Genomic DNA, 21,989 nt, shown 5'->3' with positions numbered 1-21,989 from the left:
CACATAAAACTTCACTCTGTGTAAGAACACAAGGTAGAAAATCATCAACCTGCTCTCTCAATAAATTTGGGACTCACAGCCAAGACTGAGACACTGTAGGAAGCTGAACTGCATTAAAAAAAAAAAATACACCAGAGGATTTCCTACCTGGGAAGTATCTTTCAGGAACTTTGGAAATATAGAAGAGAAAAGCGACAGCAGCGATGAAGTACATGACAAGTACACGCGGAGCAAACTCCTGCAAAAGAAAATGAAGCTTTTTTACTCTGTTACAAGATAGAAATAAAACAATAAAAAATCTCTACCTATATTTAAAAAAGCAAAAGGCAAGACCAAACAATTTTACTTGGCTGCCTGTGTTATCTAGAGTCCAGTTGAGGAGCTAATGCCAAAACTTGAAAAAAACTGAATGGAAGGCCACAGAAATACTACATAGGAGACCGTAAAGAAAAAAAAAAAAGAAATAGCCCCTGGAAAGCAACTCATTCATATGACTTAGTTTTTGTAACACTTCAATTACTGGAAGCAGAGCATTTTTGTTAGCTATGGAAACAAAATGAGTACCATATCTACCATTCTGTTACACCCGGACTAACTAAATGGGGAGGGTGGGGAAGCAATTACTGCTTATCTGATGTTTAGAAGGCCAGTGTTCAGTGCCAGTTCTACAGCTACTTATTTGTAAATGCTGCTCTTCCAGATTCAACAGGTGCTCTGGACCAGGCAAAACCACCACCCTAGAAGCCAGTCTTCTTGAAGTGGTAGTCCAAGTACTTGCACTCGTGGTGCTTACTATGAAAAGCAAAGGTTTTCTTCAGCACAATTAGGTCCCTGGGTAATCAACTATTCCTGGGGTTTACACCTTGGGGCAGGCTTCACCTCTTTTAACAGTGCTGTGCTTCCTATTTTTCCAGAGTTGGACAACTTTTAACCATAACTTTAAGTGGTAAAACAAGAATGGGAAAAGAGTTTATAACTTCACAGCGATGTTAAATGAGGTTTGCATGCGAGACAGAGGGCTGTGTAGGCAAATACTCATTTTGCCACAAGCCCAGGGCACAGAAGAGGAATAAAATGGTCTTATGGCTCCTTCCTCCTCTGGAACTGCAGGGGCAGAGAGCCCCAGGCGCTAGTGTAGCCTGACCAACCACTTCCTACGCACCAGCTGACTCCCGAGCCTCGCCCTGGCCTACCTGCACAGACTGCTCTGCCCCTCAGGCAAGCACACAGTTGCCTTGGTATCCGGTCGGCCTTCTCACGACGCCGTTTTAAATCTGTAAAAATTTAATCTACTCAATCTGTTTACTGGCTTTCAGTAAATCTGAGCATTTGCATTCGGACTGTAACATCGAAAGGAATTCTATGCTCTTAAGAGATTTTCACTACTTCTACAGTCTAAGAGACTGAGGGAAGATGGCAAGTGAAAAGCAAAAGGAATGCTTCTTTCCTTTGCTATTATTTTCTTTTACCTGTACAATAGATGCACCAATGCCGCCGTTGAGCCCGACCCAGTGGACGGTAGGAATAATTCCATAGCCAGACACTGAGCAAAAGATGACGGAGCGCAGTCTGTGACACTGTTGTGTGAGGTAACTGGGATGAATCTGAGCAAAAAATACTGCCAGGATCATTGCCAGCATAATGATTAAGTATACCTGACGCCAGTACTGAGGGAGAAAAGAAACAAAAGCAAGTTTGTATATTTTCTCATCTTGTGTTAAGGCAAATTCTGGGTAGAAAGATCACATTACTAAGTGCAATGATTCATCACTGTCCTCTCACTTCTGAGACCACAAATTACAGCACTGAAGGAATATATTCTTATTAATAAAGTCAAGGGAATGGGAAGGGAGGGGAAGGAACTCTATTGCTCAGGTACAGGTGGTAGAACATTGATTTCAAACACTGCCTTCACTAAACCATATTTTAAACATAACCCTGCCTAAGAGAGCTGGTTCAACTACCTGCTTAGTGCTTTCAGTGCACTGCTTGTACAGGGAGCTGGGAGGTACAAAGGTGGATGTGGTTTAAGACTCCAAAGCAAAAAGAGCTTGTTTCTGCCCCATGTGAGATACTCAGTTGGAAACACTTGAATTAGTTTTGATGGGGATACATCCCATAAACAGCCTCATGCATTTGACAAAGGCATGACTGTCAAGTTTATGCTGACTTCCTATAACTTTCAATGCTGTCTTGAAACATGTGCAGTTGACGGCTTGAAAGAAATATCCATGTTTACCTGTCACTTCTGCAAACAAAGTTCTGCTAGTGTCAAAACCTGTTTCAGTTCCCATCACTGTCTCCTGACTAATGTGCCACTTGGACACGATGCGATGAACTCCCTTCCCGAGGCATACAGGCCATGGCAGTGAGACTGCAGACATTAAATGTCATATGAAAACATGAGACTTACATTATTACAGTAAAAGGCATAAAACACGCCTGATACGTAGCAGCCCAGGATAGCAATGGAAATTCCCGCATAATCTAAGGCCATCCATCGCCGGCTGGTCTTCTCCGAACGATGGCAACAGAAGAGATGATATCCCACTGAACAAAGCATACAGACCTATACACATATTGAAATGGGGACACATTAATTTCTTGGTAACTTACAGGGATTACAGCAAGCTTCAACTCTGAAGCTCAGAGCAGAAAACAACTTGTTACGTGTCTTGCAGTGCTACTTGGTGTAGGCAATCATGATGTCTGCCAGTAATCAGTGGAAAATAACCCAACCTTCTCTAGCGGCCTGAAGAAGAAGTAGGAAACTCTGCAAGACTTGGTAACCATGGGCTGCACAGCAATAAGGGTACAGTGGCCTGGAGCTCGAGGCCAAAAAGGTCCCAGTACGCACGGGAGCGGGGGCGTACACACTTTTTTTTAGGGGTTGTGTCTTCTAATAGAGCTTTAAACCATGACACGAAGTGCTATCACTGGTGCTGAGCACAGATTTAACAGATTTAACCCTTAAAAATCTTGGGTAAAAGCCCCGCGCAGCAGCACCACCACGAAGGTGGCTCCCGGCACCACGCTACCTGGAAGCAGAAGAGGCAGACGAAGCAGATGACAAAGTCCTCTCGGGAGGCACCCGCCGCCGGCAGGACGGCCACCAGGTCGTAGACACCCAGCGCCAGGAAGAGCAGGAAGCCGAGCAGGTGGCTCCAGATGTTGACGGTCTCGTTGGAGAGGATGAAGAGGCTGCGGGGAGGAAGAAGAAGAAGAAGAAGAAGATGAAGGGGAGCAGGGCTGGGGCTGGGGCTGGAGGGGGCAGCCCGGGGGGGCGACCCATGTGGTGCCGGAGGTGCCCTGCCCCGCTCACCTCTTGATGCAGAGGCGGGAGGGCAGGTAGGCGCGGTACCCGTCGGTGATGTAGGGGTTGTCCCTCAGGAAGCCGGGGATCTGCTCGTACGTGTACAGGCGGATGGCGCGGGGCACCATCACGGGCCAGTACTGGTAGCCGCCCAGCTCGATGTAGTGCGAGCTCCGCAGCAGCTTCGGCTGCATCTCGCCCGCCCAGCCGCTGCTGCTGCTGCCACCGCCGCCGCCGCATCGGCCCCGCGCCCCTCGGCTCTGTCGCGACGATCGCGACCGCCGCGCTCAGCCCCCAGCAGCGCCCCTCCGCCGGGGCCCGGCTGGCGGCGGCCCGCACCCGCCCGCCTCACGCGGCGCGAGGCGATGACGTGGCGCGGGGCGGCCGTTGGGCCCCGTGAGGGAGGGTTCGTGAGGGGGAGGGCGGAGCGGCGCTGCTGTCGTGACGGGGTCGTAAAGGGAAGGGGTAAAATGTCAGAAATATAAAGTATTAGGACTGAAGAAGAGTCTCCCGGAGGATTTGCTTCACCAGTTTTTATTTAAAAAAAACAGCTGCTGTGGGTAAGGGAGAGAGTGTGTCCGTAGGTTTGTGCCCGGTGCGCCACGCCAATAAGCACACGGAGTCGGTGGTTTTATTTATTTTATTCAAAAATGCTATTAGTAGGTGTTAACTGGACCCATTTTCCCCATATCTGTCTCGGAAGTTAAAAACAAGTGTCCTGAGTGGTGCTCCTTGCTCGTTAAGCTGTTCCTCCCCTCTGGTATTGCACCAAGCCGTATTTTTCAGAGGTCTTTTCTCTCGTTTAAACCAAACGTGGACATATTTCACTGAGGTGCTGTGACAAGAACAGAGCGTTTTCCCATGGCAGAGAGATGTGTATGGTGAAGTAAAAGACACAGGCTGAGGGGCATTTGAAATGAGAGAATGACCATGAGGACCAGGTGTGTGGGTCCCAGAAATAGCCTGGTAACCTGCTCTGCTGCATCACCCAGAAACCTCCGTGTTACACCACTTGGTTGTACCAGTTACGTTCATTCTGGTCACCAACAGCTCTTGAATATTTCAAATAATTGTTCACTGTGATTTCTGCACATGAATGCTCTGAAATTCTGTTCCACCTACCTCTGCAGAGCTGCTGACAGTTCCTCGTGCCTTCTCCCTCTTTAGCTGGTCTGAATGCTGGGTATGTTTTTCTCCTGTACATACTGCAGGTTTTTGCAGACGTACCCAGAGGAAGCGTATTCATATCAGTAACTCAGCAGACTTAGCTTTAATTTTCTCGTGTTCACCTTTCTGGGACATCTCAGAAGCACACCTTTAAATAGCTCATTCCTCTTTGTTTCTGTCTTCTTTTTCCATATGGCTTCTCTCCTTCACGTTTTTCCCTAGCTGGATATTAAACTATTAATATTAAATTCTTTAAGAATGCGCAGAGAAAGCACATTCGGAAAGATCCCTAGGCATAGTTGTGACTGGAGGAGAGTGATGGGGATAACGCACGTGGCTATGTTTAGGATGGGGCACAGGATATCCCTTCTGTAGGCAGCAGAGTCATACTAAGTGCACAGGGAAGTCCAGTGTAAGAAAACACCTGGCAGAGAGAAGTGCTAAGTTGGCTGATACTCAGGAGATGGCTCGGTGACTCTCCCATGTAATGGGTTCATGGGAGGGCTGAGAATTCAAATGCCAGAGTTTCCAGGAAACAAAGTCTTAGGAAGTTATGAAGGAGTTATGTTGCAGCTTGCTTGAAAGGGAAATAGTTTCTACAGTGCTAGATGTTTCTGTTCTGAGATGGAAGAACAGTTCACTTTCCAGTTGACCTCAATCAGCTGCACTAAAAATAGGAAAGCATCCTGTTTGGGTCAATGTTTTGCACGTGAAAACTGAAATCTCTAAACCAAAATAGTGGGATTCTGCTAATGAGAATGATCTCTATGTGGTGGTAATCTTTTTACTAAGAAGTATCACCCTTCTTCTTCTCTTTGCAGTGCCTGGAGAATGAGGGAAATAAGTATTTGTGCACACATATGCACATAAAGGAATAAGAACAGAGCTGCCACGTTACTTCAGGTGAGAGAACCCCAACCGTCCCGTGAAGTCTTTCATTGCCACTGTGAAACCAAGCAGGGAAAGCAGCGGTGTCCTCCCCAGCTCCTGCTGATAAGCGGGGAGATTCATTGCTCGCTCAAGTGGACACACTCTTTTGTCAAGCCAAATGCTGCTTTGAAAGTTGTTACCAGGTTAAAACCGTAATTAGTTGTAATTGTCCATTGAATCATTAGCTCACTGAGAACATTATACCTGGAAAAAAAAAAGACTTTGTTTCTAAGCCCTGTGCAATTTAAATTAAATCCCGAGTGCTTCAAAGAGTTCAGTCAGAAGGAATCAGAGCTGACAGCACTTTTTTTTTTTTTTTTTTTAAAAGTAGCTTTAATTGGCTGTTAAGTTAAAGCTTTGAAGCTTTGATAGAAGAAGTGTTATAGGTTAAGTTAATAGGGAAAATTGAGAAACAATTAGGGCAGCTTTAAATTAATTACTTACACTATTTATTTTGAGCTTATCGAACAATTGTGTTGTATGCGTAAGTGATTGAAATTAGCCATCTGGGCAAGATAGCTTTGACCTAAATTGACCTTCTTCAGTAACTACCTAGCTTGCCCTAATTCCTATACTGTATCCCTAATTTTACTGGCAGATAAGCTTAATTGGGAGTAACAATAAATGTGTGGGAGAGGTTCCATAATGTTCTGTTGAAACCCAGATGACCTATGTAGGCAGAGAGAGAAGGCTTTTAAAGAGATAGCTGAGGAAGCGACAAATGACCTAAACTGTTTCTCCTTAACCCAGACAGCTCCCTGCTGAGTTTGATTCTTCTGTGTTTGTCAGTATAAACAGATAACGTCGTATTTAGATAACTGAAATATAACCCCTTAACCTGTCTTCAGCCCCTAGTTTAAGGAAAATATAGGTAAAGAACAGCAAGTTTATATGAATTAATTAACTAGTATTAGCTCTATAATACTAACAGTATTTTTTTATGTTCTGCTCCATTTTGCACTTTTTTTTTTTTTTGAGGCATAAACGGGACAATTGAGTTAGAAAAAGTATGTAGGTAAAAGATCTTTTCAAGTGCTTGTGAGAAAAATGGAACGTTAAAAAAATCAAATTTGAATGTGAAGGGATGAAGACGACTGAAATATTCTTGGTGCTGTTTTTTGAGTCATTGGTTTATTTATTTTTTATTTATTTATTATTGCTTGTTTCTAGCAAGAAGGTCCCTGGGAACAAGATTTCAAGATTTCAGAAAACTGCTTTCCAAACTGTGGCGGCTGCAAAATAGGAGACTCAGAAAAGCAGGTGAGTGATAAAAGCATCTGAGACAGTTATGTGGTGCAGGTGACTTGAGACCACGCCGGGCCACCCATCTCCCACGCTAGAAACCTCTCAGTGAGCTCATTCTTGGCTCTTCCTGAGGGTGTCGCTCTGGCACTGTGCTATCAGCCTGAGTATCTTCCATCCGTCCTGGTGGGAAGGAGCTCGTTATACTCGCCAGCTCAATTAGGTGCCTCTTCATTGACTTCGTAATTAACAAAGAATTGGTACTGTGACTTGAGTTCTCAGCTTGGCCACGCTGTTTGCTGCAGACCTGTATCAGTGTAAGAGCAGTGCTAGAATGGAATAAAATAAAATAAAATGTGCAACTTGTCATTTGATCTCATTCCTAAACAAGACACCTCCCGATTTATGGTTCATGGGGACCTGGCCCTTCGTTAGTTCATTGTGAACAAGGAAACAGGAGGTGCCCTGGGACTGCTTTTCCCACTGATGGAATCTGCTGCTGTGGGAGTGCGCAGCTTGCTCTGCGTTCTCCAGAAAAGACAGATCAGTGCCTGGAAATGAAATCTGTCATTAGTCTGACCTTAGCTGAGAGAATGCATTTGGGAATACTGGCTGAAGGTATCGCGTGTCTTCCTTTGCATAATGCTACCAGCAGAGAGACCTTGTCGTTGCTGTGTCAGTGTATAGCCACGTTCTTATTCCTCTGTCCCTGGGGCTGGAAGGAAGTAGATCTAGTTCAGAGTACTGTGTGCAGGAGTGTATTTCAATGCAGAGCCTGTGAATAAAATACAGGCACTGGTTTATGACCATAAAGGCCATATATTTATTCATGTGCATAAAGCACTTTCTGTTCTGTATGTCTGTGCAAAGAAAACTTGCAAATGGCCTTGTATAGAATATGTTTACTGACTGCTACATCAGGAGATAAAGTTATTTAAAGCCCCTTGTTATCTAAAACAGATGTATCCTCTCTTGCAAGTAGCCAGAGCATCTGTGAAATTAAGTACTTGATGTTGATATGTGGGGAAGTTGGAAATAAGAAAATAAGGTTTATAGGTTTGTGGAAGTCAGAGAGGCGTTTAAAGTGAGAGTGGGGAAAAATAGAAATACTGCACTGCCCCTAATCCACACACTCCCTTCGATAAGAGAGCATGAAGAATGTGAGTACCTTGTGTATAGTAATTAGAGTGACCTTCGTACTAAGAAAGCTTGGTTTTAAGGCCTTCTTCCCTGGAGATGCATCTTCCGTGTGCTGTATCTGCTAGGATTTTTGTGGTGAAGTTCTCTGTGGTATCTTGTACCGCACTCCTCAGCGTAGAACCTGAGCAGCTTCCAGAAGTGCCCGAAACAGAACGCCTGACATCTGTCGTGGGGGGTTCAGGCTCTCTTTTCCTCTCCCCGTGGAGAGATGCATGTGCAATGTGTGCAGTGAAGTGACTTGTTTTGGTAGGGCTCTTCCTTTTTTTTTTTTTTTTTTTTTTTTTTTCTGATTTCTGTTTTCTGATTCAATCCCTTTGGCTTTCAGTTCCAGCTTCTGAATCTCAGCATCTGTCAGTGGTGCGATAAATTCTCTTTGGTGATAAGAGAACAGCTGCCAATAGCAAGAGCAAGAATGGCATTTGGGCTTTTTCCTGCCATGCGAGAGCTTACAGTCAGCAAAAATGCACTGTGCACACAATGGAAGAAGGCACCTCTTCTGCCCAGCTTGCTATTTTTTCTCCAGTTTAGCAGCATCTTTTCCATCCCTGTTAAGCAGACAAATGTGAACAATTGGGCAGCATAACAGAGTCCTGAACCTGAAGGACTGGAATTAATTGTGTGTAGGTTCTGAAGGTGAGAGTGGTGAGAGCACAACAAAGGATTTTTTTTTATATATATTTTGAGGAATGAGGGGACTTTTAGGGAAAGGAAGAAACTGTTTGGAAAGCTGCTTAATAATGTGAGCTGGATGTTTCCTAGTGCAATGACCTGCTCCTGGTAAAACTGGTGGTGAAAACAAACTTTGTGTGGAGTTCTGAATTTTAGGTGCATGTTGTTTTTTCAGGTTTAAAGGTCTCACTAACTCCAGCTTGCCTATAAAATTTTATCACAGCTGGAATTCATGCTGTGACAGAAGGCATTTCTGGATGAACTATTTTGACTACAGAGGTTTTGATTCTCTAGTTGTCATGGATTTAGGTGACTTATTTACAGTGAGGGTGAAACTCCAGGACTTGTGGGCTAGTGGACTTTGGTTGATGCGGTCATGTCACTCTTGGACAACAGGGTAGGTTTCTGACTTTCCTAGGAGCTAGGCCATTCCCATGAAAGCCTTAGTCTCCCCTGAGATGGAGGAATTTATATCAATATTATTATTCTCAATTGAATTTGTTACTTATATCAATATAAATATTATCAGTGGAATATATTATTATCAATGGAATTTATATCAAACCCTTGATATAAATCGCTGTAGCGGGGAACCATGTTTCTAAGACCCTGTGACGCATCAAAATAGCCTTTTTGTACAGTAGTCCTGTACATAAATTGGTATTTGTGGCCTTTTGTGGCAATTTGAAATTTATTTTACAGCAGTTCTATGAACTAGCATTGAGGGTAGTGGAGCTTCAACTTGATCAGAAATTCATGGTCAAATGAAGGATAGGCCTAGAGAAAGAAGTGTCACTTCAGAGCCATAAGATTTAAGTTGATCATTTAGCACATTACTTCGGTCTTGTTTTTCCTTCATCTGCCAAGACAAGAGTATGCAAATCATGATGTTTTCCTGACGGTTGCTAAATGCCAAGATCACTGCTAAGTAGTTTGAGAATATGAGATGTTAAAGAAACGTTTGCCCTGCCTCCAAAAACCTGTTGGGTGGAATAATTTGGGAATCAGAGAGGAAACAATTGTCTTGCTTTTGTGGGCTCTGTTGTGTGTATCATTGCCCATCTGCCAGGACTCTTTTTCCCATTGCTACTTAGTCGGTCTTAGAAGATTTTAGTTTTTCCATGGTCAGCTTGATTACTAAAATTGGAATCCCATGAAAGTGTGTCTTCCAGAAGATACAGAAATAATGATCCCCCTCTCATGCTCATTGCCTGTCTCGCTTATTGATGTCATCAAGACTTTTAAGTGCAAATATATATGGAGGAGACATTTTTTTAAGGAAACTTGGGGAGGTCAGTGAAGAATGAAGTACTGTGTAAGTTGCAAAATATGGAAATTGTCATTAATGTTTTATTTTTGAATATTTTTTTTGGTCTGTTTGTTAGGTGAGTTATTTTCTTTTTCCCCATGAAATAATTTGCTTATTTCATCAGTTCTACGTATTTAAGCTTGCTAATTTTTTTCCTGTAGTTATCAGGCAGTAAGCAAGGCCAATGCAAGATCTTTCCAGTCTAGTAAGAATTTGTTTGATTTTTTTCTGTTCTTCTTCAGTTGCATCATCCTTCCTTTGCTTCATAAACCATGTTTCATGCTGTATCTTGTCTGTCATACAAGAATCATTAAGCATATCCCAAAAGTGATTGCAGAGCACTCTGATTTGACCAACCTTTAGAATTCTGTTATATTCTTGCTCCTTTTTCTGTATCTTAAAGATAATAGTCTCTTCTTCCCAAGCTGTATGTAGGTAAAATGAGGCAGAGATGTAACTCCCTGTTCATACTGTACACGGTTAAGCCATAAGACTTTTAAACTCTGCTTCTCTCACCCAAAGCTCATCTTTATTCTGTTTCTTGTTTTCCTACAGTCTGCAAAACTGATGGATGCCTTCTGACGGTATTTCCTGCCTTTTTCTGAGTGACTGGTAGATTGAAAGCTTTTTACTCCGTAACAGACACATCACTAAAGCCACTATTTTGTTAGCTTCTGCTGTGTCTCTAGGAAGAGATCTTGCAACCATTTCAAGTGTGCCACTTCGCTAACATCTTCTGATTCCCGTAGACATGCTGAATGATATGAGTGAGTTATGAAAGCTTACAGCTAACCCACTGATCTGTGCTGCTGGGGAGGGATTTTGACTGGTAATTGGAGTGAAGCATGAATATTATGGAGTGTTAGAAAGCGAGCAGAGCTCAACAGCTCTCTTGCTTGTCCTACAGCCATGTGTCATGGAGAACAACTGGGCTTGGATGTTATGGGCATTTCTGGCAAGCTAGCATCTTTTTCAACCCCCTTGTCAGCCTCGCAAGGAGTTGAACAGCCACAGATGCTTTCTCCTGACTGGTGCTGGAAGTTTGAAGGGCAGCTGAATTTGCTAATGTTCGTGCTTTGATACAGACTGTGAGAAATGTTGATGAGGCATGAGGCAGAACAGCTTGCTCTATTGCTGCTGTATCGGCTCTGCGGTGCTGACAGTAGTTAAAAAAATGGCTTTTGTACATAAGCTTAGTTAATAGATAGAACTTGGAAAACAGTTAGGAACAGCTATGGGCAATGACCACGGTCTCTCTCTGTCTCTCTCTTTTTTAAATAGAGTCGCTTTCCTGCCCAGAACTGCACTTTAATTTCCAATCACTTTAGTATCATTAGGAAAGGCTGACATTTTGGAAACACTCGTACAGTATATGAATAACAGCATCCATACTTTGTCATACAAGAGGACGTGCAATGAGGTTGGGGTTATTTTCCTGGATATTGGCAGTGGTGACATTTTTGTTTAAAGTATAATACATTGTGTTCTTCATGCTGAACAGTTAGTCCAAAGCATAGGTTTAACTTCTGTCTTTTAAAACCAAAGGCCTGTTGGATGGTCTGTGTTTTGTTGGGTCCTTAGGATATATTTGTGTGCATCTCTCCATTGAGCTTCCCTGAGGAAACCTCTGCTGCTACAGGCAAGCATTTTAACAGCTGTCTGGTTTGTTGTTTTTTTTCTGGGTTTGGCTCTCTCTTCTGCATACTGGGTAGGAAGAGCAGGTAACTCTACCTCTGTTAAAAATGTGGCTGAGTGTGACATGGCAAGGATGGAACAGAACACCATTGCCTCCTCTGATCTGAGGTGATGCCGCCCTCCTTGGATTCACTCAGGCTAATCTGTATTCACTCTCATGCTCCTCAGCTGCCCTTCCATTCCCAGAAGCCAAGTCAGCAGTTCAGGGACCGAGTCCTCTTAGTTGGATAGTTCTCTCCAAAAATGGTTGCAGACACGGTAGCTGTTTCTGGTGTGGGACCGGGTGGTGGACTCTGTCACAGAATCCACCATTCTGGTAGTCCCACTGACCTCTGTGCGGGACTGCTTGCTTGGTGTTCACAGTAAGGATCCCAGCTTTCACGGGTGGAGTTTTAAAGGCTGTCCTTACACAATGCACAGGGGTGCCTGGTAGAAGAGACAGCAGTTTTCATCTTTGTTTAGCCTCATAGTCTTTGTCCTTGTGTTCTCCAAGTTTTGAGACACACATCAACTTGTGAAAATGGATGCCAGATATCACGGAATCACTGAGAGAATGTGTTTTGGCATTTCTCTCTCCATCATGTTCACTACTCCACCCCTGAAAGAACTGCAGCCTCATTATTTCAGTGTAACTTCTGACACGAGCGGATCAAGTGTTATTCCCTTTTTGAATGTCAATCAGTGGGAAGAGACCCACTGTGGCTGTATGTGAGTGCAAGTTTCTGGGCACGCTGTGCAAGGGGCATTGGTGAGTTTCTTTCAGTCTGCTGGAATGCTTTTTTTGTGTTTGTTTTTGTTTTTTTGATGAACTAGTAAATGATTAGGATGTGGACTTTTCAAACAGGCTGGCCAGGTTTTCAGCAGTTGTCCCAAGTGGACTGCCTAAAAAAGGGCTGGCACTACATCACATGGAATGACCGATGATGTGTCATATATTTTTAATAGGCAAAATGTTTTAATAAACACTCTCCCTCCTAAAACACTGGATTTTAAAATAGGTTTTAGCCTTGAGCCATGTAGCTACCCAGCTGTGAATTTTATAAGGCAACAATCTCCACATCATTAGATGTTATGACTGATACTGCAGCGATTGCAATAGTAACTATTTCCGCACATCAACAAAGTTTCAAATAACAGTTAAAGAAAGTATGGCTCTACTTGGAAGATTTTCCCACCTTATAAATGAATCAACTTTGTGAAATTATGAAGACAGGTATTCTAGAGAGCCACAAGTGTCTGGTTATTCAACCCATGCTGATTTTTGTGCTGGAGAGCTTTAGTCACATAGCCTGACAATTTCAAAACTGAAAATCATTTTTCTTTCCATGTGATTCCTGCATCTTCAGCCAATCTGAATTCAGGTGATAATGGTGCATCGTGAAGTAGAGTAGACCCCAACCTGGTCTTCCATAGTTGCATTGGATCACAGGAAAAGCCTGTGATTTGGTTTGTTTTGCATTTCTCAGTAACAGCAATTGTGCACTTTGTTCCGAAGCATTTGGGACCATATATACAGGTGAAAGATGATCCAGTGACCCCTATTTGTGCAACCCAAGTCTTTCCTCTACAGTGACTTTTGTGCGGTGGTCCGTAAATCACACATCCTTCTTGAGATCTGTTCTCCCCTGTAGAAACCTGCTAGTAAGGTAAAAATTCCGTCCTTCTCAAAAAGGGCATACCTCTTGTAAAGGCTTACATGTTCCCAAACCACAGAGTCTTGATATCCGAAAGAGTTGGTAGAGGTGAGGTTCTGATTTATCTTTTACTTTATTGCATCTTCTTTGAACTGTAATGATCCTTTCAACATGGGCTAAGAGAGTTGAAAAGGAGCTTTGATGCTTCTGAGCATTTTGCTATTTATAGTGGGATAGAACAGATATCTTTTCTGTGTTTAATTTAAAGTAGTTATTTAAATTCACCGCTGGGGCATTTATTTAGTTTACAGAACATCACCTTTTTTAAAACAGATGGCATCCCTTTACTCATTCAGATATTTTGCATAAAGTGATTCTTTTAATAGTTCACAATTTCTTTTGACTTCTAAAAGAAAGCAACAGTTTTTCTATCCTGTTTATACAGGACAGAAAGAGAAGCACAAACTTTGCTTGAATAATCTGACCAGATTTAATTTCAGAGTAGCATTAATTTTTTACAGCATGGGTAGTTTTATTCAGCATCAGTGCTGTCAACTAGCTAATGCAGTGGATACACAGCTATATCGAACACTACAATTACGTGGTTGTATAATGTCAGGTTTTCCTTTCAGTGTCAGTAAAAGGTATTTGCACTTCTGGCAGTGTAGGAAGAAACTTTTGGTTACTGGTCATACATTGACTTGTTTTAGCAGCTTTTAGGCACTCCAGATAGGTAGGTTTTCCTTTCCAATTTGCTATCTCTGTTTCTGGTAGCTACCTGTAGACTGAATAGAGAGATGTTATTGCCACAAGTATAAATGTTTCCTCTCTGAATGTTAGTTGTCTTACAGAACAACAAGCTAGCCATTTGAATACTCCTACAGCTCCAGCTGTTCTCTTGCAAATGGGGCAACTTTCTCCCAGAGGGATTCAAAAATACGACCGCTGTATAACAGCTTTGGGAAATGGAGCCCCAGAGGGAGCACCATGACCAGTCTTTATTATCGCAGTTGCTTGAGTCAATCGCTCCTGTGAAGAAACTGACCTTTAGGTCAAAGTCTTTAAAAAAATATATATATATATCTAAAAGAAGCAAAAACAGAAGAGCCTTGTACAGAAACTCCTAGGAAACTCCTTGTGCAGATTCACCTCTTCCTTGCAATTTAGAGAGAGAGATGGTGGTAGAGAGAGAGACTCCCTTTCAGAGACAAATACAGTTGCAGTTACTCCACCAATGTGGCATTTTCTAAAGTGGTGATGAGCAGGCAGGAAACTGGGCACCCTGAATGCTAGCCGCTGTAAAGGCAAACTGTTCATCAGGGCTCCAAGTTCAAAAGAAGAACCCCAAGAAGAACGTGAAAAGGAAAGATAGGGTGGAAGACGTGAGAGACAAAGTCACTGAATGAGGACCCCTCTCAGGAGAGAGCCATATCCATATAGTGTTCAGGTCACACAAAGGTCTTGAGTTGCCCTTAATGAATAAATGAAATTAACTTGGCCATGCACTGTGCTACAGTGGAAAACTGTTTGGAAAAGCGTGTCCAGGTATGCAAGTTGGTTTGCTTTTCATTTGGGGTAATTCTCATTTCTTGTATTCCACAGTTAGTGACAGAACATCCACAGACCTAAAGCGCGGTGGTCTCAAAAGGTCTTGGAGAGATTTGTGCAGCATCATCGCCTTAATTTGTGAGAACACTTGGCACTTTGTAGGACTGGATTCGGTGCTGGCTGGTACAAAGCCTTCTGCAGGTTCTCTCCTGGATTTCTTTTCTTGCCACTAGCCAGCTTTCATTCAGTCCCCTGGAACTGCTCTCCCCGTTGCGCACGTGATGTTTGGAAGGAGCAGATAGTTAAATGGCAAATAAATCTGATTTCTCTTAGATGAAAACAGGAGCCGGCTATGTTGCTGCTTGTTTTTGCTTTGATGGCTGTGTCTATTAGGCAGTGATTTCTGGCACTTCCTCCTCGCTGCTGTCACCCCTCATAAACCCCATTCCCGGGGGCCTGACAAACTTGTGTGGCACTTGAGAGCAGCGCAGTGTCTCGGCGGCAGGAGGGTGTTCCTGCCCCGCTGCCTTGCCTCTCTCTGTCCCCACAGCGCTGGGCAAGGGGCTCTGGTCACTCTGCTCTGCCTTCACACCGAGGGCTGCGGCTGCATGGGAGCAAGGGGTCCAACGGGTAGGCAGAGGCCAGGGAGAGGCTGTGCTTTTGCTCTGCCTTGTTAATGCCGAAACTGGCTCGAGGGTAGAGGTGGAGATGGAAGGGCAATGTGCAGGGTGAGACGGACGGTGGCCTTTGCGCGGCCAAACATCCCAATGGTTTGAGGAGAACCACGTGGTCTTGAAGACAAGAGCAGAAGGACCCCACGTTTTGGTAAGTGCTCCTAAGCGACTGTGCTTTCCTCCCCAGCACGTAAAAAGGGGATGGATGAATTAACTTTGTCCCCAGAGGAAGAAGAGCTGTGCAAGCACCTCCTATTTTTATGGCATGCAGATACCTGATTTCCAGGGAGGAAGCTGGGTGGCATATGCTTCCTAGAGCACTGTTTTGATACCTGGAGAGGAGCACTGCAAACCGTAGCACAATATTTGCACAGCCTGCGCGTGGGTTCAGTTAAGTCTTGAAAGACTTTGTGGGTTATGACATTCCCCTAAATGTGCTGAGCTTTCTTTAACCTTTCATAAAACATTGTGATCTTTATGGACTGTATCATATTGTGCAGTAATGTGCTTTATTGTCCACAGAATAAGCTTTTCTTAAAGATAATTGGAAAGCTGGAAATGGCTGCTATCGGATGATTTTTTTTTTTAATACATTATTTCTGAAATGGGCCTGGTGTAATAATGACCCTATCTGTTCAAGATTTAAGATTTGTCTTGGCAGAGAAAATTGATCCATTTCACCTTTGTCTAATGGAAATTTTTATCTGGGATTATCTGTTTATGTAAATGAATGTTCCTCTGAAAAGAGAACTTGAGGAGGCTGTAAATCTCAGTGACACTTTAGTTTCATGGGGGGAAAATTGGAAAGGATTCTAGTATTTATCTGCCTGAAATTGGTTATAAAAACAAAATTATCTTCATGTACCTGCTGCATCTGATGTTTCCTGGAATTTCATTACCTTTTGGAATAATACAACGTTACACTATATACAATATTCTCTGTGATTAGTCCTGAAATTGTTGGGGGGTTGCTTCCTAGCATTATAATTATCAGGAAAAGGCAGTCTGTTTGGGGCAGTGGGATTCTGATTCCGTGTCCTAATGGGTACCAATTAGCACAGCCACATTATTCATAGAGCTCTATGTAGAGCATTGAAAATATACCACATGACTTTTTTTTCCTTAAGTGTGTGTGGTGTGTGTTGGGTGGTGGGTTTTTCTTTTTTCTTTTTTTTTTTTTTTTTAACCACAAAGGAGTGACTCTAATTATTGGGGAAAATGTCTTGGGCTAATCAGCTTGTGTTTACAGTTTGCAGAGCAGGACTGTGAATGTAGCATTTAAACTAGTATTTTACACATCGTCCTTAAAAACAGTTTCACTGTTAAAGACACAGGCAAGGTTCCTTGCCAAGTTTCCTCTTGAAACCTAGATGACACAGAGCTGAACAGGCCAGATCCTCGCTGGAGTAGCTGTGCTGAAACACACAATTCGGTTTGTACGTGCTCGCAGGGAGCATGGTTGTCTAGCATAGCTGCTGTAAATACTTCCTCTTTTCTTGGTGGGACTGACAAAGAATAGAGAGCAGAGCTGATTTTTAACCTGTTACTGAATTTAAAACAAAGCTGTACCAGAAGATGCAGATTTTCGTATTGAGTTCTAAAGTTAAACAAGGGTGTACGCCATGTATTTTCACATGAGGCATAACCACTTCGTAGATATTTAATCCTTGCCATCTTTGGCAAACAAGCAAACAAAAGATTTTAGTGGCTTAATGACATGATAGCATCGATTGTGCATGGCCAGAGGGAGCAGAAGAGCACAAACATGACAGAAACAAGCATTTAACACAGGAAACTCTTTCTAGTACTTGTGATCAAACTTTGTTACCTTCCTGGAGTAGAGGAAAAGCTGTTGGTATCTTTGACCCCTGAAAGAAATGATAGGTGTGTACTTCAGGGTATGCTTCAAGATGAGCGGTAGTGCCACGTATTTTAGAATCTAATTAAATGGCCTAATTTTCAGATCCCACTGAGAGCTGCTGCTTGCTCAGCCCTTGACAATCAAACCCTTTGCCTAGCTGCCCAGGTAAAAGATAGGAGCCTGACTTTGGACATTCCCCTGAGCCCTTCCAGGTCAATTGCAAGGAGAGCTGGGCCAAAGGCTTTGCAGAAGAGGGCATTTCTCCTATTTCTCCTGTTCTGTTAAATGTTGGGGTTGCAATTGGTGCTGTATTGAGGTGCAGTCTGACTTCTTTAATATTAATTAGTACTTAAAAGAAATCAAATCATCGTTTATCCGCAGCTTTCACGCAGTGGTACCTGGCACATTTCTCTTCAATATTTCATGTCTTAGTGTTCGTTTATTTTATTTCCACAGAAGTTCAGGCAGGAATTTTCCCTCCCTAAGTTCTTTACTTTTGTGACTTTCTGCTCCACATTTCAGGCAGTCTGCTGGAAATATACATTATTACCAGCTCATTAAATCCAAAATAAATGAAGTGGAAAATTACAGAACTCCATGGATTACAGTGCACCCAACTCAAAATAGAAGTGTGTGATTAAAAGCAAAATGGTCTGCATTTTAAAAATGGAATAATAGTTTGGGGCCCAGCTGGCAAAATATCACGAGGTGTGTTTCCAGGGTTGAATCAGTGTAAATTAAATTTCACTGAGGCTGCTCAAGGTGGTCCCCTACAAATGCAGAATTCTTCCAAGGGTGTATACTGAAAAATGATGGAGGAAAAGATGTTTGTGGTGTAAAGGAATGTAATGTATGACAGCTGAAAAACGTACCTCAGTAGTGACAGCGGCATCCTGCAGGAGGATGTAGGCGCAAAGATCATTGCAAATTCAGCCTCCTCCAGAGTGAAAGAGGAGTGAGGATGTAGCAAGGCAGGATGGGTTGGTCCTAGTAAATGCGTTTTCTAAATTCATAGGCGAAAAGCCCCAAGTCCTGAAAATAACTTGATTGACAGCACTAACTGCACAGCATTAGGTACTGCCATACAGGTAAATTAACTCCTGACTTCAAAATAAGCAGTGTATGTGTGAGTGTATGCCTATGGAGAACAAATTCCTTTAGTCTTCCCAATTTGTTTTGTTTCCTGTGTTTTTGATACAATTTCACTACAGCTTAAGCAAAATAAAACAGAATGAATGATTAATCTTTTTTTTTCTTAAATCTTTGGTGTATCAGTATTTTCTTCTCAGTGAAGAAGAAAATAAAGAGATGAATGGGGAAATGTGAAGACAGGTAGATATTTTGCAGCACGGATAAAACTGGAGCCTGGTTTCCCTGTAGCACTTCACCAGATGATTCAGCATTTGTCAAGTATCCCCAGATTTGAGTAGATCTCGTCATGCCTCATAAGGCACAGAAAAAGAGAACATTTTACAAAGTGTGGAATAAACGACATGCAATATTAAAGTAAAAATGAATGTCACATACTTAAAAACTCAGAAAGGTTTTTCTGGTTGTTTTGTCCCACAGCAAATGTTTGTTAGTGTTTAGATGCTGCTGCTACGTTGTGCTTTGTGTGGGAGCTGGAACGGGAGAAATAGTTTTTTCAGCGCAGAATAAACAGTATTGCAGATTGAGAATTTCGGTTTTCTTTACGTCAGTTGAATTTAATGTCTACCTGGCTTCTGAAGCAGGGTACAGTAAAACCACATCTCTGTCTCTCTTTTCTGCAACCCCGAAGAGCTGTTAGACACAATGAAGAAAGGAAGAGGGAAAAAAAAAAAAAGTGGACCATCTGTAGATGCAGATGGGGATTTGTGGACGGTGTACAAGTTGCAGTCACTGAGTAAGCAGAGATGCCCAAAATATGTCATCCAAATTGACCAATCAGGCTGGTAAGGGGAACATTAGCCTGTTTGGATGCGTGGTCGTACAGGCCCACCCCAGCAACTGTGCGGCTCACGCAGGCAGTCAGGCACTCCATCAGCTTTTCTTTCCTGCTGCTGCTCAGGAGCCGGAAATTAGAGCTGCTTTTACCTGTCAGCTTAGCTCAAAAGATCAAAGACTTAGCAAGCTTCATTTTGGTTTTGCAGACTGTGTTACAAGAAAGCTCTTCTTTTCCTTTTTATTCATTTATTTTTCTTTTAAGGTACGATGCAAGATCTTTTGCAGTATTTGTATGCTCTGAGGTGGAGTTTGACCACAAAGTGATGTAATGCTTCAGTTAGTGAATGGATAGAGTTTTGTTGGTCAAGCGGCAACTAGGTCTGTTTCAGTTACTTAGGTATCTTTTCAATTCTAAAAGAAGACAAAAGCTCCACAGGACTGCATGTGTTGAAGAATTGAATTCCCAGGGGAAATGATATTCCGTTTCTGTCCTATTCTTGAGAAAAGATTGATTTAAATAGGAAGGTGTAAGCATTCCTCTACACCAGAACAGCTGAATGTTCTGACCTTACTGAATGTTAGTCAGTCTGTTTTGTCCTCACATTAAAGAAGAAACCAAAAAAAAAAAAAAAAAAAAAAAAAAAAAAAAAGAAGCCAATGAGGAGCAAACAAAAACCTCATAAAACCCAGTCTGTTTTTCAGAGAAAGTTTTGATTTCTGCGGAGATTGCTCCAGGCACACATCATCCTGCCTCAGTAGAGGGGAAGTGTGCAATGCTGGGAAAAGGGTTTATGGCAATGCTTTCTCTCAACACAAGTTTGACAGGTGCTAAAGGGGCACGTGAGTTCCTTGCATACTGATGGGCCGCTGTGCATAGATTAAAATTAGGTAAGAGGAAGGGACAATCCTAGATTTTTGGGTTCCCAATATGAGGAGAATCTCAGTGAGGACTGAGGTCTTGGAGGTGCAGCCTTAGGAAATTTTGCTACCTGGATGTCTTAAAACACAGGCTGTACTCCAGGAAACTTTCCATTAGGATCAGACCTGGGCTGACAAGAGGATGCACGCTCAGACCTTAGTACATCTTTCACGCTGGTGTGTTTGCGATGGCTGATGTTCAAGTAAAAATGGCAACCAGCGTTCTCTTGTAGGATACTCTGTGGAGCCACCAAGTGTTCAACGCACATGACAGAATGTGGCAGAGGGCTTGTAACATGTAAAGGGCGCTGTCTGGGGTTGCTAGCCAGTCACTGTAACAAACCATGCATCCATTTGTCAACAGGAGCCAAATCTGATTGCAGAGCCTGCAGCTCTGCTGCAGGTTGGCTCAATCTATGTGAATGGATTAGCTCTAGACTTGCATCAGCATAACGGAGATCACAGTTGTTCTAAGCACACCATAAAACACAGTGAGTTGTACACTGGTCCAATACATTGCGCATTGCCAAGTCCCCAGGAGGTTTTTAGGGTGTCTGAGTACGCGGTATCTTTCCTGAGCTCAGTAAAAGAAATGGTGTGGAGAGCAGGGTGAAAGGATAGGAGAAGGGAGAGGAGTGGAACTGCTTTTGCTGTTTTTGCTCAGAAACACTGACAGAGACTCGCCAGATGCAGCCATCACGGAGCAGCAAGGTGAGGTTTGGCCACAAGCTCATGTTCCCTCAGAGCAACTTGTCTTTGGATGAGGGATGAAATTCAGACATACGTGGCTGCTGTTGAAACTCCATTTGGATTTTCAGATCTCGACTACCAGAAATCACAGCTCAGCTGCTCACACGGCATGCCGTGGCTGTACTTAGGCATACTGCATTTGTTTGCCCAAGTGTCCAAAGCCAGTTTTTAATTCAGGGAGGGCTCTTGTGACCGTAGCAGTTCAGCCTCGCAAGCATTTTCTCTGTTTGTATATCATGCTGCTTGTTCTTTTAAATGGGCCCGGTGTTTTGTGAGCTGTAAAGCATCTCCGAGCCTGCTTATGCAGGACTGCAGAGCAACAAGCCTCCTTGTAATGCCTTTCAGGATGGCTCCATTTATATTAATTGTGTCACTAAAAATATTCCCTTTTACCTGGGGGAGCCAAGTCTGCATCACAAATCAGCCAGACAAGACGAACCGTATCCACAGTGGGTAGCATTTTTAAGGGATAGAATTTTTCTCTGGTAGCTTGATCGTAACATCCACTCCTTTCTCTTGCAGGAGCTGATACAGAAAGCTGGTGCGTGTTACTGGCCGGCAGCTGTGGTTCACATCAGGAGCGGATCCATTTCTGGGGTTAGAAACAAAACTGTGAGTGCAGCCCAGAATTATTCAAAACTTTATCCTTAGGTTCTGTAATAACAGTAAAAGAAGAAACCCGGGTCTTGCTGTGCTTGGCAAAATATGTCACGATGGTGGTGTGCTATGATTGTTTATGGCTGTGTTTGTGCTATTTATTGCCCTCTAACTAGGAACACTGAAAATGCAAGGGTCGTGACTGAAACATGTAGTGGGGCTGTCAGGCAGCTTTTCCGTCAGCTTGGCAAGTGTTTTGTGTGTCAGCATTGGTGGCTGATAGCTGTAGGCAGATGTTGCCTGGGTTTGTGTCACCCAGTTCTTTAGTGGGGAAACTGAGGCAGCAAGGTGAGGGGACGGGCAGAGGGAGTGCAGTGAGAGCTGGTGGCAGAGCCCTACCTGGTCCTAGAGCTCTCAGTCCATAGAAACTGCTTTTTGCCTTCCTGGAGATTTTTCTCTCTTCATGGGACCCGCGGTTCCTGCGAGAGTCTGAGCACAGCCCCTGAGCTCTCTGCCTGTCCCCTCGGGTGGCACTTGGGGCACCCAGCTGTGGCTT

At 43.2% G+C, this 21,989-nt stretch overlaps 1 protein-coding gene and 1 long non-coding RNA gene across 7 annotated transcripts in view; one reads left to right on the top strand and one right to left on the bottom strand.

Annotated features, from left to right (window-relative positions):
• The window catches only part of PAQR3 (progestin and adipoQ receptor family member 3), a 28,993-nt gene extending 25,350 nt beyond the window's left edge, over positions 1–3,643 (bottom strand). For all 6 annotated transcript variants that reach the window (XM_082760152.1, XM_082760154.1, XM_082760153.1 and 3 more), the window contains exons 1-5: positions 3,323–3,643; positions 3,039–3,201; positions 2,414–2,569; positions 1,470–1,667; positions 148–238 (exon numbers count right to left, since the gene is read on the bottom strand). In XM_082760152.1, coding sequence (XP_082616278.1) covers positions 148–238; positions 1,470–1,667; positions 2,414–2,569; positions 3,039–3,201; positions 3,323–3,507 — 793 coding nt within the window. In that variant the 5' untranslated portion in view covers positions 3,508–3,643. The remainder of the gene's footprint in view (positions 1–147; positions 239–1,469; positions 1,668–2,413; positions 2,570–3,038; positions 3,202–3,322) is intronic.
• A 1,666-nt stretch (positions 3,644–5,309) lies between these two features.
• LOC309877316 lies at positions 5,310–21,448 on the top strand. Its single transcript, XR_014317346.1, has 3 exons — positions 5,310–5,383; positions 6,581–6,670; positions 21,359–21,448. It is a non-coding gene; the product is annotated as an uncharacterized lncRNA (long non-coding RNA).
• Positions 21,449–21,989: the final 541 nt, after the last annotated feature.

Source organism: Aythya marila (genome assembly GCF_965140915.1).
Source record: "Aythya marila genome assembly, chromosome: 4".
NCBI lineage: Eukaryota > Metazoa > Chordata > Aves > Anseriformes > Anatidae > Aythya > Aythya marila.
The sequence above is the reverse complement of the archived record's forward strand: the minus strand, read 5'-3'. Positions and strand labels throughout refer to the sequence as shown.